This window comes from Mus musculus, chromosome 1, assembly GCF_000001635.26.
Source record: "Mus musculus strain C57BL/6J chromosome 1, GRCm38.p6 C57BL/6J".
Classification (NCBI taxonomy): domain Eukaryota; kingdom Metazoa; phylum Chordata; class Mammalia; order Rodentia; family Muridae; genus Mus; species Mus musculus.
In genome coordinates, this window is record NC_000067.6 from 188,745,760 (window position 1) to 188,761,919 (window position 16,160).

General features: G+C 41.0%; 1 protein-coding gene and 1 non-coding gene across 3 annotated transcripts in view; both read left to right on the forward strand.

The window, feature by feature from the left end:
• Ush2a (usherin) overlaps positions 1-16,160 on the forward strand; it is a 702,660-nt gene that overhangs the window by 482,922 nt on the left and 203,578 nt on the right. For both annotated transcript variants that reach the window (NM_021408.3, XM_017319869.1), the window contains 3 exons: positions 7,754-7,963; positions 9,306-9,508; positions 13,988-14,100. In NM_021408.3, the coding sequence (NP_067383.3) occupies positions 7,754-7,963; positions 9,306-9,508; positions 13,988-14,100 (526 nt within the window). The remainder of the gene's footprint in view (positions 1-7,753; positions 7,964-9,305; positions 9,509-13,987; positions 14,101-16,160) is intronic.
• Gm25269 lies at positions 14,717-14,820 on the forward strand. Its single transcript, XR_003949206.1, has one exon. It is a non-coding gene; the product is annotated as a U6 spliceosomal RNA (small nuclear RNA).

Here is a 16,160-nt window from a genome sequence, read left to right on the forward strand (position 1 = left end):
ATATATGTGTGTGCACATATACATTGGTGCATGTATATATGTGAGGGGCTGTGCGTGTGGAGGTGTGTGCCTGTGCATGTGTATATGTAAGAGTGCATGTAATCTGTGTGATATGTGTGTGTGCGTGCACCTATGTGTTGGTGCACGTGTGCATGTAAGTGTGATGTATGTGTGTACACATATACATTGGTGCATGTGTACGTGTATGTGTGTGGGGTGTGTGAGTGTGGTGGTATGTGCCTGTGCATGTGTGTATGTGAGAGCGGTGTAATCTATGTGATATGTATGTGTGCACACACCTTATGTGTTGGTGTGTGTGCGTGCGTGTGTGTGTGTGTGTGTGTGTGTGTGTGTGTGTGCTTTCACCCATTCTGTTCTACCTTGCCCACTAGGTTATCTCAAGAGCTTGTCTGTAAAAGGTAGCATGCATGTGCACGTGTGCTGCATGCACAGGCAGACACACACACACACACACACTCACATGCACGTGCACGTGCGCACACACACACATCTCGTGATACTTGAACACTGAAGTAAAGATCTGGCTACTATGGTCTCACTCATACACGCCCCCTGTGATACCATCATGTTCCTGAAGTGGCCGTGCTTATAGAAGCTGACAAACCTAATAGATGTGAAGTGGCCCGCTGACGTTCCATTACCTCGGTAATCAGCACCTCTGACCTTCGGGATGTAGGTAATGCAATCTGCTGTGATTTCCATTCATACCTTGGAAATTTCTCAGATAACTCTGTGAGCATGAAGGGTCGGCTGTGAAAGCCTGCTGCAGGATCCTCTCTCTCCTCTATGGAACCTGCTCTCTTAAGTAAATTAACTCGTCTCTCCTCTGTGAAAGAGCTGCCCATCTTCTCAACTTTAACGTTTTTTCCTTGCTTGATAGAAGAAAAACTGGCACATAATCTTCTAAGCTGAACAGGACAAAGCTGTAGTTTAATACACATTGGAATTGACATTCTTAGGAATAAATCTTTACATCTCTCCCTAGTGAACATCATCTTTCAAAAAACCATGAAATAAATAAATATTTGTGTGTATAATATGTGTGCGTGGGTATGCATGCACACACACACTCATTTATGCACACTGGGCTGGGAGCTGGCTCAGTCTGTAATCCTGGCACGCCTATGACATAATGAGAGTCGGGGATCAGAGACTCCACTTAGGATCCCAACACACCTGATCTGGTAAACACAACAGTGAACAGAGACTGTCTCAAAGTAAAAAGTGGGCATCAACACATGAGGCTGACCACTGACCTCCATGCATGCCCTCTTACCCCCTTTGACCACCATAGTAAATATGTATTCAAACACATGCACCTGCACGTATGTGCACACACATCACACACAGAGAAATTATAACAAAAGACAGGTTATTTCTCTGCTGTGATTTGTACAAATACACATCATTTTAACAGAAAAATATCCTAGGTAAATTTGTATCAATCACAGGTTGATAAAGAGAAGCCATTTGATATTTTTATTTTTACTGGGATGGAGGCAATAAAACCACTCATACCCTGGAAAATGTTTCAGGTAACTCTTTGTGAGCACAAAGGTTACCTCGGAGAAGGGTCAGCTCAGGATCATTTGATTCACTACTTGACAAGTCGCCTGCTTTCATCATGCATGTTTGTAATGTGAGGTAAAAGTATTGCTGCGTGTTTTCAAACTTTTTGCAGGAGTAGTGTGTAGACAACATAGCCTTCTCTTTCTCTGTTCTCCTCCATGCCTAAAGCACCAGTAAAAGGAAAAGAAGTGGTATTTTGATATGTTTTACCCATCAAAAGATGTCACCTAAAGACAACGATCGCTATGTTCATTTTAAAGATTTATTTTTATTATTTTAATTTAGTGATATCTTTTACTGTTTCCCATATCCTTCTATTTGCACATAAATTAGGAATTAATGGGTTATCTTTTTTCTTATTGTAATTCTCAATGTTTGCTTTATAAATTATTTATATTGTTGTTATATAATATTATACACAAATCCTTTCTCAAAATGGCTCCAATACTTAGGATCAGTCTTTACATTTTCTCAATCCTAAATTCTGGGTTTCAGTTCACCTTTTATCAAGAACGTTCATTTGCTTATTTTACTAATGTTGTGAGTGTTGGGTTTGTATGTGCGTGTGTGTGTGTGTGTGTGCATGCCTGAGTTCTTAGATGAGGTCAGAGGGGAAACAACTTGAGGGAGTTCACTCTCATCCCACTATGGCTTCCAGGGTTGACCTCAGGTGGTCAAGGCTTGTCTTTCCCCTCTGAGACATCTCACCGGATCATCATGGAAGTTATTTTTCTTAAGGTAACTGTGTGTTAATTTTTGCTGAGTAAGATAGTAGTTCTGTCGTCTTTTACATTCTACTTCCCTCAGTACAGTAACAGCTTTGCCTTTCTTGCACATAAGCAGTCATTTAGATGTATGTAAAGTTCTTAGAGCTGTTATTTTCCCTCAAGGCATGCCGATGATATGCTATTCCCACAAACATCTAATTCTTTAGCTGAGCCTCTGAGGCTTGTCTGATTCATTCCCCCTCTGCCATTCTTCGGATGTGGACTCTCCCCATGGGCTCATTTATTTGAACACTTAGTTCCCAATTGGTGGTGCTGTTTTAGAAGGTTGTGGAACTTTTGGGACCTCCTGCCTTCACTATGAAGGTTATAGCCCAGTCTCCATCTCCTGTCCCATTGTCTACTCCTTAATACACCAAAATAGAGCCTCCATTACATTTCTCTGCCTTTCCCATTGGGATGGACTGAATCCTCTGAAACACTGGATCTAAATGAACACTCCCGGAGGTTGTTGCCTTTGGGTGTTCTATCCCAGCAACAAGGAACACAATGAGCATATCCTACTTTGTAGATAATTCTTAACTTTTAGTTTACTTTAGCCATAGTAGACCATGATACACCTACATGTAGATATATTGTCAATAATCTGGGTCAGACAGTGTGGTAGTGTGCATGAGTCCATAGGCTCATATGTTCAAATGCATAGTCCCCATTTGGTGAGCGTGTTTGGGAAGGATTGAGAGATGTGGTTTTATTGAAAGAAGTGTGTCACTGCGGATGGGCTTTGAGGTCTCAAAAGCCCACACTAGGCCTAGACTTTCTCTTTCTCTCCTTCCATCTTGTGGATAAAATGCAAGCTCTCAGCTACTGCTGCAGCACTGTGCCTGCCTGCTTGCAGCCATGCTCCTCACCATGAGAGTCACACATCCTAATCCTCTGTCAATGTGAGCCCAAATTAAACACATTGTATTTTGTCAAAGCAATAGAAAAGTAAGATGTATTATATTCTCCTTATACAAATCTCTTCACTGGGGGAAGGCTTAAGTAATATAACCACGATTGTTTGCTGCAGTGTATGGAGGTTCTGACATGTCAGCACCTTTCAGGTCTTTGCTTTCTGTCCTTCCTTCTCATTCACACACACACGTCAGCCTTACCATTGGCCACAGGAATGGAGTCAGACATCTCTGGCCTTAATCCTCAAACACTGACTCAAAAGAAATGAGTCCTTCCTTTAAGTTTGTCTCTCTAGTATTTTTATTATTTAAAACTTTCATAAAATATATTTTAATCATAATCTTTATCTTTCCCCAACTCCTCACAGAGAGATCCCCCACATCCCTACCCACCCAAATTCACATTCTTTCTCTCTAAAAATAAAAGTATATAAAAATAAGTCAAGACAAACAAATAACACACACACACACACACACACACACAAAACATAGAACAGTAAGACACAAATAACCAAAACAACAACAGCAACAACAACAACAAAAACAAAAACCATCATGGGATTTATTTTGTGTTGGCCAACCACAATCTCCTGGATGTGGGGCCTGCCCTGGAGTGTGATTGATATACCCAATGACACTCCATTGGCAGAAAGTGATATTTCCCTCACTAGAATGTATCAATTAATTGTAAATAGAGCTTCCTGTGGGGGTGAGATTTGCATCCTTTCTCCTCCTTGCTACAATGTTGTCTGCTTTGAACCTGTGCTTGTCTTGCCTTCGCCAGTCTCAGAGTTCACATTGTATCAGCCCCATTGTGTCTAAGAACACTCTGTTTCCTTGGAGTCATCCACCACCTCTGGCTCTTACAGTCCTCCTGCCTCCTCTTCCACAAATATCCCTGAGCCTTGAGTGCAGAGGTTGATAAAGACATCCCAATGAAAGCTCAGGACTCCAAAATCTTTCTGCACATTGTCCCGCTGCAAGTCTCTGTTAACTACTGCCAGAGGAAGCTTCTCTGGGTGTTGGGCTAGGCACTGATCTATGAGTATAGCAGAACATCTTCAGGAGTCACTCCATTGCTATGTTCCTGGAGCAGATAATCGGCCCATGACTTATCTAGTTTCAAGTTCTTGGTCACTTTAGAAGTGTCAGGCATAGATTCCACCTGATGGAGAGGACTTTAAATCCAATTTCTTAAAAGGGGCTGATTACTCCTATACCATTACAAGCTACTCTTGCCCGAGTATGTCTTGCAGGCAGATACTGATGCTGTTTGTACCTTGTTACCACTTTGGAAAGTACATTGCTGTTTACTCTTTGGTGTTGGGTATTTGAAATTCTGCAGATTTTCTTCCTTCAATGCATATTTTAATTCTTCCCAGGGTTTTTTGTTTGCTTCTTTTTCATATCCAAGGTAGATCTCTACAACATCCCATATCAAACCTCTTCATAATTCCAAGCACTTATTCTCATATGCCTCATAGTTTATTTTCATAAAGACATGTCCTTTTGTATTACTTTTGAAGAACATTATTCAAATGTTTTATAAAACCTCCATCTCCTTCTTATGAAAGGGAAGAATCTTCTAGACAGCATTTCCCTTGTCTTATAAAATGAAGAATCCATATAACACAATTTCCTATTTTAGAAAAGAAAAATTATATTGAAGCCCCTTTAACCAATAGACGGGAAAGGTGAATGTTGCTTAGGGACAATTACCAGCTTTCTCTTCTGAACTAACTCAGTTAAAACTCTGCATCTCTCAGAGAGGAGATAAGGTCACTATAATAGTTATAGAAGTCCCTAATTTGTGGCTCTTTTGTCTCTTAAATGGTTCACTGACTAGGAAGAGGCACAGTGGCGTGAGCAATGCAAACAGACTATGTCTTAGGCCTCTCTGAACATCTCTGTGGTGGGGACTAGCAACACAAAATGTCCATGTTGTTTGCCCCTGTAGGGACTCTACACTGTAATGTCTTCAGATTTGCCAAAAGGAGGAACAAGGCAGAAAGGTGACTCTTGCTGTCTAGGTACACTGCCTGTTTCTGGTCCAGAAAGAATATCATTCCAAAGGCATCTGCCTCAGGACTAAGCCACCACCTTTTCTCTCATCCCTGTGGCAGCAAGTAGCTTGTATTCTGTGTCAAGTAGGTAGACAAATGGAACCAGGCTAAGAATGGCAGGTAAAGAGGTTTTCCTCAGACCCTGACATAATATCTTGGCTCTTAAACTCCCAATGTCAGTTCCAAAACGTGTAATCTATGAATCTAAGCGTGCTCCTAAGGAACTACAACATAAGTAAAATGTATTACCTTTGTGCTGCTTGGCATATTCCACCTAATTGTAACATTCTCTCCAACTTGGAACATCTCCTCTAGGAATGAGAAGAAACCCAGCAGACAGGTGTAAATAGAAAGTCAGGTGCTCTGGGTGATTGGAAGATTCTGGAGACCCCACCCCCACCCCAACAGTGCAGAAGGAGTACACATTGCTGGGCTTGGGGATGCTTGCCAGTCGAATTGTGAAAGGGAAGACGGGTTCAGATAGTGGTGCAGCCTGCAAGCTGCAAGATTTCACTGAAATCTGACCCAGATGTAGCTGTCTCTTGTGAGACTATGCCGGGGCCTAGCAAACACAGAAGTGGATGATCACAGTCAGCTATTGGATGGGTCACACGGCCCCTAATGGAGGAGCTAGAGAAATTACCCAAGGAGCTAAAGGGAACTGCAACCCTATAGGTGGAACAACAATATGAACTAACCAGTACCCGGGAGCTCTTGTCTTTAGCTGCATATGTATCAAAAGATGGCCTAGTCGGCCATCACTGGAAAGAGAGGCCCATTGGACTTGCAAACTTTATATGCCCCAGTACAGGGGAACACCAGGGCCAAAAAGGGGGAGTGGGTGGGTAGGGGATTGGGGGGGGGTGGGTATGGGGAACCTTTGGGATAGCATTGAAAATGTAAACGAGGAAAATACCTAATTAAAAAAGAAAAAGAACAGCCCCAGGGTTGCTGGCTTTGGCCTCCAACATCCATCCTGTGGTAGGATTTCCAGCGATGCAGGTGCTTTTAAATTACTCACGTTCCTTATCAGTGACCTCTCACCCATACTCCCATTAGTGACCCAGAAGAAGAAGACACTGGTTCACGCAATCAGGCCTTACTACACTTGACACTTTGGTGTTTGGTGGTGGGCTCCCTTCCTGGGGTGAGTAGATGTGTATGTGTTGTGTCTCTCCAGGGAGTCGTCTGGAAGTATTCACTTCATGTCCTAAAGGTTTAACCTTCAGATTAGCCTGATTGCTTGAGGTATCAAATAGCACAAACTTGACATGCAACACATCTCCTGTGCTGTGGAATGGCCACAGATTAGAGAGTGATGTTCCCATAAGCCAGTGAAAACTATTTCTAATGAGAAAAGGAACTCTTTTGTAGACAATCCATGTGGCTTCACTGGACATGACCGATATTATCATGTAGGAAATGGGTAAAGTTGGTAGCATCAGAGGGAAGAAACTCCTCAATCTCCAGGGTTTGCCAACTTAATTACAAAATCTTCTGACCTAAACCCTTCCAACCACACTGGCACACCCATCCTTTTAAAATACTGCTAGCAAACACAGAAGTGGATGCTCACGGTCAGCTAATGGATGGATCACAGGGCCCCCAATGGAGGAGCTAGAGAAAGAACCCAAGGAGCTAAAGGGAACTGCAACCCTATAGGTGGAACAACATTATGAACTAACCAGTACCCCGGAGCTCTTGACTCTAGCTGCATATGTATCAAAAGATGGCCTAGTCGGCCATCACTGGAAAGAGAGGCCCATTGGTCGTGCAAACTTTATCTGCCTCAGTACAGGGGAACAACAGGGCCAAGAAGTGGGAGTGGGTGGGTAGGGGAGTGGGTGGGGGAGCGTGTGGGGGACTTTTGGGATAGCATTGGAAATGTAAATGAAATAAATACCCAATAAAATAAATAAATAAATAAATAAATAAATAAATAAATAAAATACTGCTAGAGATAAGGCAAAAGAAGTATCCTGGTTAGGAGAGAAAAATCAACATTAAAACTTGCCTTTTATGCATGAGCCCCACAGTGTTAATGTAAAGCAATCTTTGATAAATGCCACAGAAATCCTCCTCAGTGTGTCCCTTTCTGTTACATGTAGATTTATAAATAGTTATGTGGCTATGTAGAAGGTTCATTGAATAACTGTAAATAGCATAGTTAGAATATTTGAAGGAAAAATTAAAGTATGCGTTGCTCAATATTACTTCCCATTTAATTATAGAGTGAAGAGAAAACTAGAATTTGTTTAAAAATAAAATCTAACTCTACCAGTTTCACCCCCAAAGAAGGTTCCAACACATTTTATAAAACTGAAACTCTACCATCCTGCTTCTATCTCATTCTAGAGACAGTTGAAAGAATTTCTTCTGCCCTTTCTACCTGCCATGTTCTGTATTTTTCTGTTAATAGCATTTCAAGATCTACAAGGTGATGTGGAATATTACACACTGTTTTGGAGTTCTGGGACCTCAGAGGAATCTCTGAAAATCTTCCCGGATGTAGACTTTCACGTCATTGGCCAGTTATCTCCAAACGTGGAGTACCAGGTTTTCCTCTTGGTTTTCAATGGAGTCCACGCAATCAACAGCACAGTTGTGCATGTGACCATGTGGGAGGAGGGTGAGTGAAGCTTTCAAGGGCCTCTTGGCTTCAGACATGCCAGTGGTACTGATGGATTCTTTCTGAAGCTTACATCAGTCATCCTTCCTTTATAGAACTCCTGATGCTGAAAGGAAGGGGTAGGAACCAAAATGCTTAGGTGCCCCTTGTCTCAAAGGAGCAGATGAATAGACCAGCACACCCTTGAAACACCAGCTTGGATCCGAAATAATCAGCCATGAGGCCAGTTTCCACTTGTTCATTGCAGTGCAGGCTTAGTTGGGAGTCAGTTCACATCAATATTTAGCAACATTTTTTCTAAGATTAGTCCTCGAAAGCATGGTGCATTTCAAATTGACACCTAAGTTCAGGGAGAGCCCTCCCCGAGTCACCAAAAAAACAGTTGGCTGAAGCTTGGCCTCGAAGAAGAATTTCATGTCTCGGTTTCTAAGCCCGTTAGCGAGGGAGAGGAAGCCAGAGAATCAACTTGTGAGTCGGAAATGAGTCTGGAATGGTCTTCCTAATCTTTCTGGCTTTATATGGTCTCATTATAAACATTATAATATCGTTACCTCCCAAGCAAGTGTTCCAGGCCATTAGCAGAACTCTTTAAGTATGGGACCCATTTCCCTTTGTGATGCCAAAGGTCGGCACCTTTTGTTTATAAAATAGGATGGATCACAAGGACGATTTTTCAACTAGTTAAGATGAGTTCTTATGATAAAAATAGGCTTTGGCATAGTTATTTCTGACATGCTTGAATAATTGTGTAATTTAACGCTAAGCAAGATTTTTTTCTAATGTTAGATTTCATCATTACCTATGGTAATCAACACTCAAAATCATTTACATAATGACAATATTGCATTATTGCTTCATATCGCTTGAGTTACAAGCTAGTAACAGCGAATGATTTTTTTTTTACATCCCAGCAGCCTCTATGTACTTGAATGTTATTTCATTTTATTTTATTTTATTTTATTTACTCTGTTTGGCTTGAGGAGCACCCCCCCACACACACCAAGGAGATATAAAGAGAAGGGTTGAAAAAAGACAAATACTAGACAGCCGTTAGAGGTGCAGACGGGTGGGTGATTCATCATCTGGATCCCACTGGCCGCATAGCATTGAAGATTAGCACGAGGCTGGTGGTATGAAGCATTTTGCCACCAATTCCTTTTGGTTTCTGACTGAGAGTCTAATAAGCCAATTTGCAGAGGACTTCAGACTGTGACAACTTCATCATAGGAGAGCAGATGAGTAAAGGGCCCTTTGCTAAGCCTCTGTACCAATCTGCGTTTAGTCTAACAAGTGCTTTTGCTGAGACAGCTGGAGCTTATTCGGTTCCTTCCTTTAATTCTAGAGCCTCAGGGCATGCTTCCCCCAGAGGTTGTCATCATCAACAGTACAGCTGTACGTGTCATCTGGACATCGCCTTCAAACCCAAATGCCGTTGTCACCGAGTCTTCTGTCTATGTAAATAATAAGCTCTACAAGACTGGAACGGATGCGCCCGGGTCGTTTGTTCTGGAAGACCTGTCTCCCTTCACTATCTATGACATTCAGGTCAGACCATTGTTTTGTTTCTTTTTGGATGGTTAAGCTCGTGGATGTGTTAAATAAAACATGCCGAGCGTTGCCTCTGCGTGGAGGCCCTTTGTCCTGGCTACAGATTATTGTTTATTCGATGGGAAAGGGAAGAGAAAAGAAGGAAATTGACCGGAATGAAAGCTGTTTGCTGTGAGGATGCATAGACTTGAAGCCCTAGAGAAGGGCTCCTGGCTAAGATGGAGCCGGTGCTGATGAGGGAGGTGACAAAGAGCCAGTTGATAAAAGGAAGTCAACCACATCATTACCAAAACAGTCTTTCCAGTTTTTCTTCTTCCCCTACCTTTCTTTCATGTCAAAACTAGAATCCACTTGTTGATGTAGGGATTTTTCTCTCTGTTCTTTTTCTGCCACTTACTCAGGGAAGTAGCATTGCTCGATGGCTGTCCTGGCTGTCTGCTGTTCCTTCTTAAGGGCATGGCATGGATGATGTGAAATCGTCTGTGCTCCACTAGCATCCCTGAGTTCAAATGCAACAGGAAAACATGAAAAGCAGCCAGTGAAAGAAAAGTAAAAACAAAGACAAACAAATGAACAAAAAGGATTTTCCCAGGAGATGAGAAGAACTGACCCCATTCCTCATGGCTGCATTAAAATTGTCTTTGGGTGGGTGGAGGGTATAGGGGGCTATGGGGATAGCATTTGAAGTGTAAATGGAGAAAATATCAAATAAAAATTCCTTAAATAATTGTCTTCGGGAATCTGGAAGAATCTTCAGTCCGTGCTTCCCTTCCTAGAAGGACTCTTACACCCTTACACTACGTGGCAAATCGTACCACGGAGTTCAGAGAGCACTTTGTCTACCTAAAGCTTGTGGCTCTCTTCAGGGTCTAGTGAGTCTAAACCAGGAGAAATACCAGAGCACTACCCTGTAGGAGATACAGAGTTACCCTGGAGGAACTGAGAATCTTCTAAATGGCAGAGACAGGAGATAATAAGGCCAAGGGAAGAAACAAGTGATGGAAAGATTTCAGGGACTCGGCATTCAAAAAAAAGGCTGCAATTTAGTAAATCTTTAAATAATCTATGCAACTTCTAAAATTCATGAGAAGTTCATGAATAATTTCAAAAAGGCATTAAGTGTTGGAATTTTATTTGACCCCAGAAACATTTTGTCACTGGTACTGTGTCTGCCCATGTCACGTGTAAGTTTTTTCCATGTCTGGGAGGAAAGCACATCTACAGTAATTTAATTAATTAATTAATTAACTATTAACTATTTAATTAATTACTTTTCGTGTGTGTGTGCATTACGTGAGTGTGTGTGCATGTGTGTGAGTGTGTATGTGTGTGCATGTGTGTGAGTATGTGTATATGTGTGTGAGTGTGTGTATGAATATTATGTAGTCCAGAATTAATTAAAATTTGGCTACAGTCCTCCAACCTTATCTGTACAGGGACAACAGGCTTGGCTTATAAGCAACCAAAAGAAACAACAGACACAAAAAGAAACCTTCATGAATTTTTTTTTTTCCTTTGTACTCTGATTCCCAAAAGGCTATGTGAGTTACATTAGCATTCCATTCCATTCTCTTACATTTGCACATGTGGACTGACTAATGTTTGCAGTCACACGCCTTAGAAAGAGTCCACACATAAGGAGTCTACGTATGAGTCAAATCCTAAACCCATAAAATTACATCTTAGTGAATAAAGGGCATGAACAGCAATGGATGCCATACTGTGAGGTCTTTTTTGGGTCCCTGTAGTAGGACAGGGCTGAGCTCTGAGAAGGAAGGATGGTCAACTGCCTTACATAACCCAGTGTCTTGAGCTGGAAAGGTGGTTCAGTGGTCAAGAGCTCCTGCTATGCTGCTGCTAGATCCTAGCCCCCACATGATAATCCCTGTGTCCTGAAATATTCTCCAACTCCAGCTCTAAGAAATCTTGATACCATCTTCTGATCTACACACACACACACACACACACACATGTATACACACAGTCACACTCAAACACACATACCAAAAGTAATTAATTAATTAACTAACTAATTAATTAATTAAACTATATGGATATCAAGCTGAAAGGTGGTGAGAACACTGGGGCTATGGGCACACGTACCACTCAACATTGGCCTACAGAACAAGGGCTGCGGTAGAAAATCACATGCCATGCCCCCTTTAGTAAAATGGAAACTTTACTCACACTTCTGGGATGGGTCAGTTGTGACCAGAGGAAAGCATATTTTCACCAGCCTCTGTCACTGAGACAGAGACAGAAGGCCGAAGCTGAAGCCTCTGTTTTCCTCGATCAATCTCTGTGTTGGCAGAGTTGCTGTTGTCTTGGGTTATCAGACTTGGCATACATATGTGTGACTTTCGTGACATCTTCTGATGTTTAATTTCGTTTAAACCGGCACTGAACAGTTGTGCCCAGTGTTTAGGATAGAACTTCCTTAGGTTAACCTCTTCTACAAGATAGCAATTGATTTAAAATTGACCAAATACCCAGCCGTCTTGTTGAATAAATTAATTCCTGTCACCCTTCTGAAAGGGAATCATAACTTTAATTTCAAAACTTGGGCTTTAAGGCCTTTTCAAGTGAATGTGGTAAACCCTCGTGTTTCCATTTCACTCACATGGTATATAGCATATGGTACTAGAAGTACGCTCAAGGCAGAGACTGGTAATGTTATATTAGTTAGAATGAAATTACGTGTAATATTGAGTGGGGAAAGCAGTCAGATGTAGTACAGCCTGGAAGAAGTCCCAGACAACTGCCTAGTGTTTGCGGTTCCTGATTTCTCCGCCTTCTGGTTGACCCCTGGGGACAGTTCCTGGGCCTCTAAGCACAATGGGTGCTAATGCCTTGGTATCCCATTTTATCACCAGCTAGAAGGGAAGAGCTCAGAAATCCAAACATGAAGAAACAAGGAGACAACTCCACTCCCCACCCTGATTGCCTCACTGCATGTGGTAAACATGTAACATGTAACTCCGCATTGAAATGCATATCTCACCTCACATACCTGAACGATCCCTTAAACTACTTGGTCAAGAGCCAGTCAGAAATATTTTGTGTATGATGAACTTCATTGAATTTCTTGGGTAAATCTCATTGTGTGTCAGAGTCTGATATCTTCTAGTGTGCATAAAATTAATGTCATTGTATTTTAAGATAACCTACCTTAAAAGTTATTCCTTATTTGTATTTAAACACAGTGGAGGACCTTGAGATTGTTTAACTCAATAAACTGTTACTACAAAAGGCAATAGTATAACTGTATATAACACAGCTGATACATTGTAGTAAATACATGCCCAGTTCCTGTTTAGATACGGCACTGCTGGGAACAAAATGACGTCCACTAAACACAGTCTGAATCTCATGGGCCAAGTTCTGATGTAAAGATCTGAAGATTAATTGACTTAAAACTACAGCCCCAGAATTTAAGAACTGTCAGTACATAGCATTCTTTTCCCTCTGTATGTAAGACAGTGAATGTCAATTAGTACGAGAAAAAGTACAATTCAGACCTAGAGTGATGGCTCTGTGGTTGAGAGCACTTGCTGCTCTCGTAGGAGACCCAGACTCCAGTCATAACTCCCACATCAGGTGGCTTCCAACTCCCAAGGGATCTACCACCCCCTTCAGCCTTCCAAGGGAATTTGTAAACACACGTTGCACATACACACACTCAAACATACACATTTTTTAAAGTAAATAAATCGTTTTAAAAGAAATACAGTTGACTTTAATCCTTTAATTGAAAGTAGAACAATACTGTATGTGGTGGCTGCTTCATCCTCTCCTTCTGCCTCCCAGCTCCTGGAAACGCTCCTTTGGGGTTACTGATATTTGATGGGCCCCATTTCCAATCCTAAATTCTTCCACCCTCTCAGTTTTTTTTATTCTAACTAGGTAGCAGAATTTAAGGGGTGAGTGATGGTTTTCTGCTGTGATTAAGGGGACAGTACTATTGCAGCTGGAACAAATGGATATAAAATAGCTTGGCCCATTGGGAGGTTTCCCTGGGCTTCATTTTTCTCCCATTAGATATTAGCATTTAGGCAATTTGTTGTAAGGTGTCAAGACTTCCAGGCGATATCATCATTACACCACGTGGTTATAGATCTGGAGAGCGCTGTGCCGGGGCACCTATTAGGCTTGGGAATCACCACCTGCGCGTCTCCCATTCTCAAACTCTTCTGAATAGATTAATAAGCCCTTCTCCTCATGAGTGCTTAGAACCAGAGACCGAACATCGCCATGCTAATCACTAAATCAATTGTCTCGAGCCCAATTCTGTATTCTGTTTTGAGCTCATGCCACTGGACTCAATTCACATTAAAAAAAATTGAATATTTACTAAGTCTCATGAGGTTATAGAGGGCTTGAAGAGATTCATATGAAGAGGGGGGAGGTAGAGTCAGGGTGTTATTGCTCTGTTTTGAAGATGATCATATTTATTCCTTTCCAAACTAATCTTTGCAGGTGGAAGTCTGTACAAAAGACGCCTGCGTGAAAAGCAATGGAACGCAAGTCAGCACAGCGGAAGATACTCCAAGTGACATTTCAATACCTGTAATCCGAGGTATTACTTCAAGGTACCTAGCTTTTTATCAGTCAATCTAAACAACTTTGATCATAAGAAATGGAAGCAAATATCAAAGAAATCAGGTTACCCAGGAAAATCTCACTTAAAAGTTGCTGTAAGCATGGGTGCATATCACATTTCTTATATTTCTCAAGTAATCTATAATGCATATCAGAACATTGAAAGCTGTTTTCCTGATCCCATGTCCCTTGCTTAGTCATCTATTAACAGATAAACATAAGAGAGCCTCTGTATTTAAATGTGCCCTTTTAATGAAGTCTGTTGTGAAGCAAAATATAATTTTAATTAGAATTAATACTTTATGACTGAAATCTCTTAGAAAATATTTGATTTATGTATTTCAGATTAAAGCTAAAAATGTAGATCAAATAGTATTGGATAGCTGTTAACGATTTTGTCTGATTCTTAGTAGAATCTCTTTCTTTAGTCTTTCCTTGCTAAGAAATTACCAGAGATTGAAAGAGAGTCCTTTAATAATTCAGAATGGGGGTTGGAGATATGGCTTTATAAATTTGTAGACCACCCTGGTCTACAAAGCAAGTTCCAGGAGAGCCAGGGCTACATAGTAAGACCCTGTCTCAGCAAGCACACTAAAAATAGTTGTGATTATTTTGGCAGAATGTACATTAAGATTATAATGATACAGAGACTGTAAGCATTGTCCCTGTACAAGGATGACACGTAATAAAAATAATAATAATAATAAATAACAATCCACTGTTAATAGCAATAATTTTTAATGTTCCTTCTAAGTATAGAAGTGAGGTTGTTATTGCCAATCCCTCTGTACTCTGTGAGGCTGAAGAAGGAAATGTGTGTGGTCCCTTGTCATGCTTTGACCCTAATGAGACAAATCACGTTCACCAAAATACATGTAGCGCTACTCTGCCCACCACTGTGTGTGTCCAAGATGATAGGTTCAGCCACAACAGATGGGTGACTCTGGTTTTTTGTTTTGTTTTTCATTTTGTATTTTTTCCCATCAGTATGAAACTATATTGAATTTAGCAAATCATAATTTTAACAATTAGCAAACACAAGTAACTGGACGTTAACTACTCCTGTTAACATGTGCCTTGTCTTAAGTGTGTTTTCAAAGAACAAGCCTGTAACACTCCTGTCTAATTTTAGATGTTCTAATTAACACTATCTTTCCCGTCCATTTCTGACACCAGGACTAGATGCTTGCTGTGTAACAAGTTAATTGGCCATTAGAGACTTCTATTTATTGTCTAATCAAATATATTTGTGATTATAATAAAATAGGAAGCAAAAACAATTCCAAAGGAAAGATAAAATTTTAAATTTGCAAAGTTCCATCCTACAGCAGGGGTGGGAAACTAAATATTTGCAAAATTGAAATATTGACAATGCTGTCAATATTGACACTGTGCAAGACATCCATACAGCAGAAAATCCCATGCTCTGTTGAGGGTTATAAGGAATAGAAGAAATCTTGCAGGATAGAGCTGAGTCCCTTCTTAAAGTCTGAAAATAACTACACTCTCTGAATGGCAAAGAACTGTGCCTCAAACTATATTTACACCCATCAAAAAGTTGTCTCTAAGATCTATAAGAAACTAAAGGAGTATGTCTTGGGTGCCATGACTTTATTTTGTCCTTTATGGGGATCACTACTGATACATACAGAGGGACAATGGCTGACTCTTCCCAATGTAAGAAGTTGATGCAAGACCTCTCCAATGAACACAGCACCACAAGAGTATACCAAGTGAAAGAGGAGGCACCAGCACAAACCAGTGCTGAACATAGCTTTGGAAGCAGAACTTATATAGAAGAAGCAAATTGTTTATAATGGTTAGTAAAGTTCTACATTGGAGACAAAATAATGATACAAAACAAGCTTATTATATAGAAACAGGAGTCATGGTGGAGGGGTGGGTAGGTGGAGTAAATGTCAAAAGTAAACCTAGCTAAAAATCTGCCATACAAAGTGACTGGTACGCAAGGTCCCTCCCCCTGCAGACGTCTCCAAGTGTTTCTCTTCTGTCACGTGGTCTAGTCCACCTATCGAGAGATTAGTCAGTT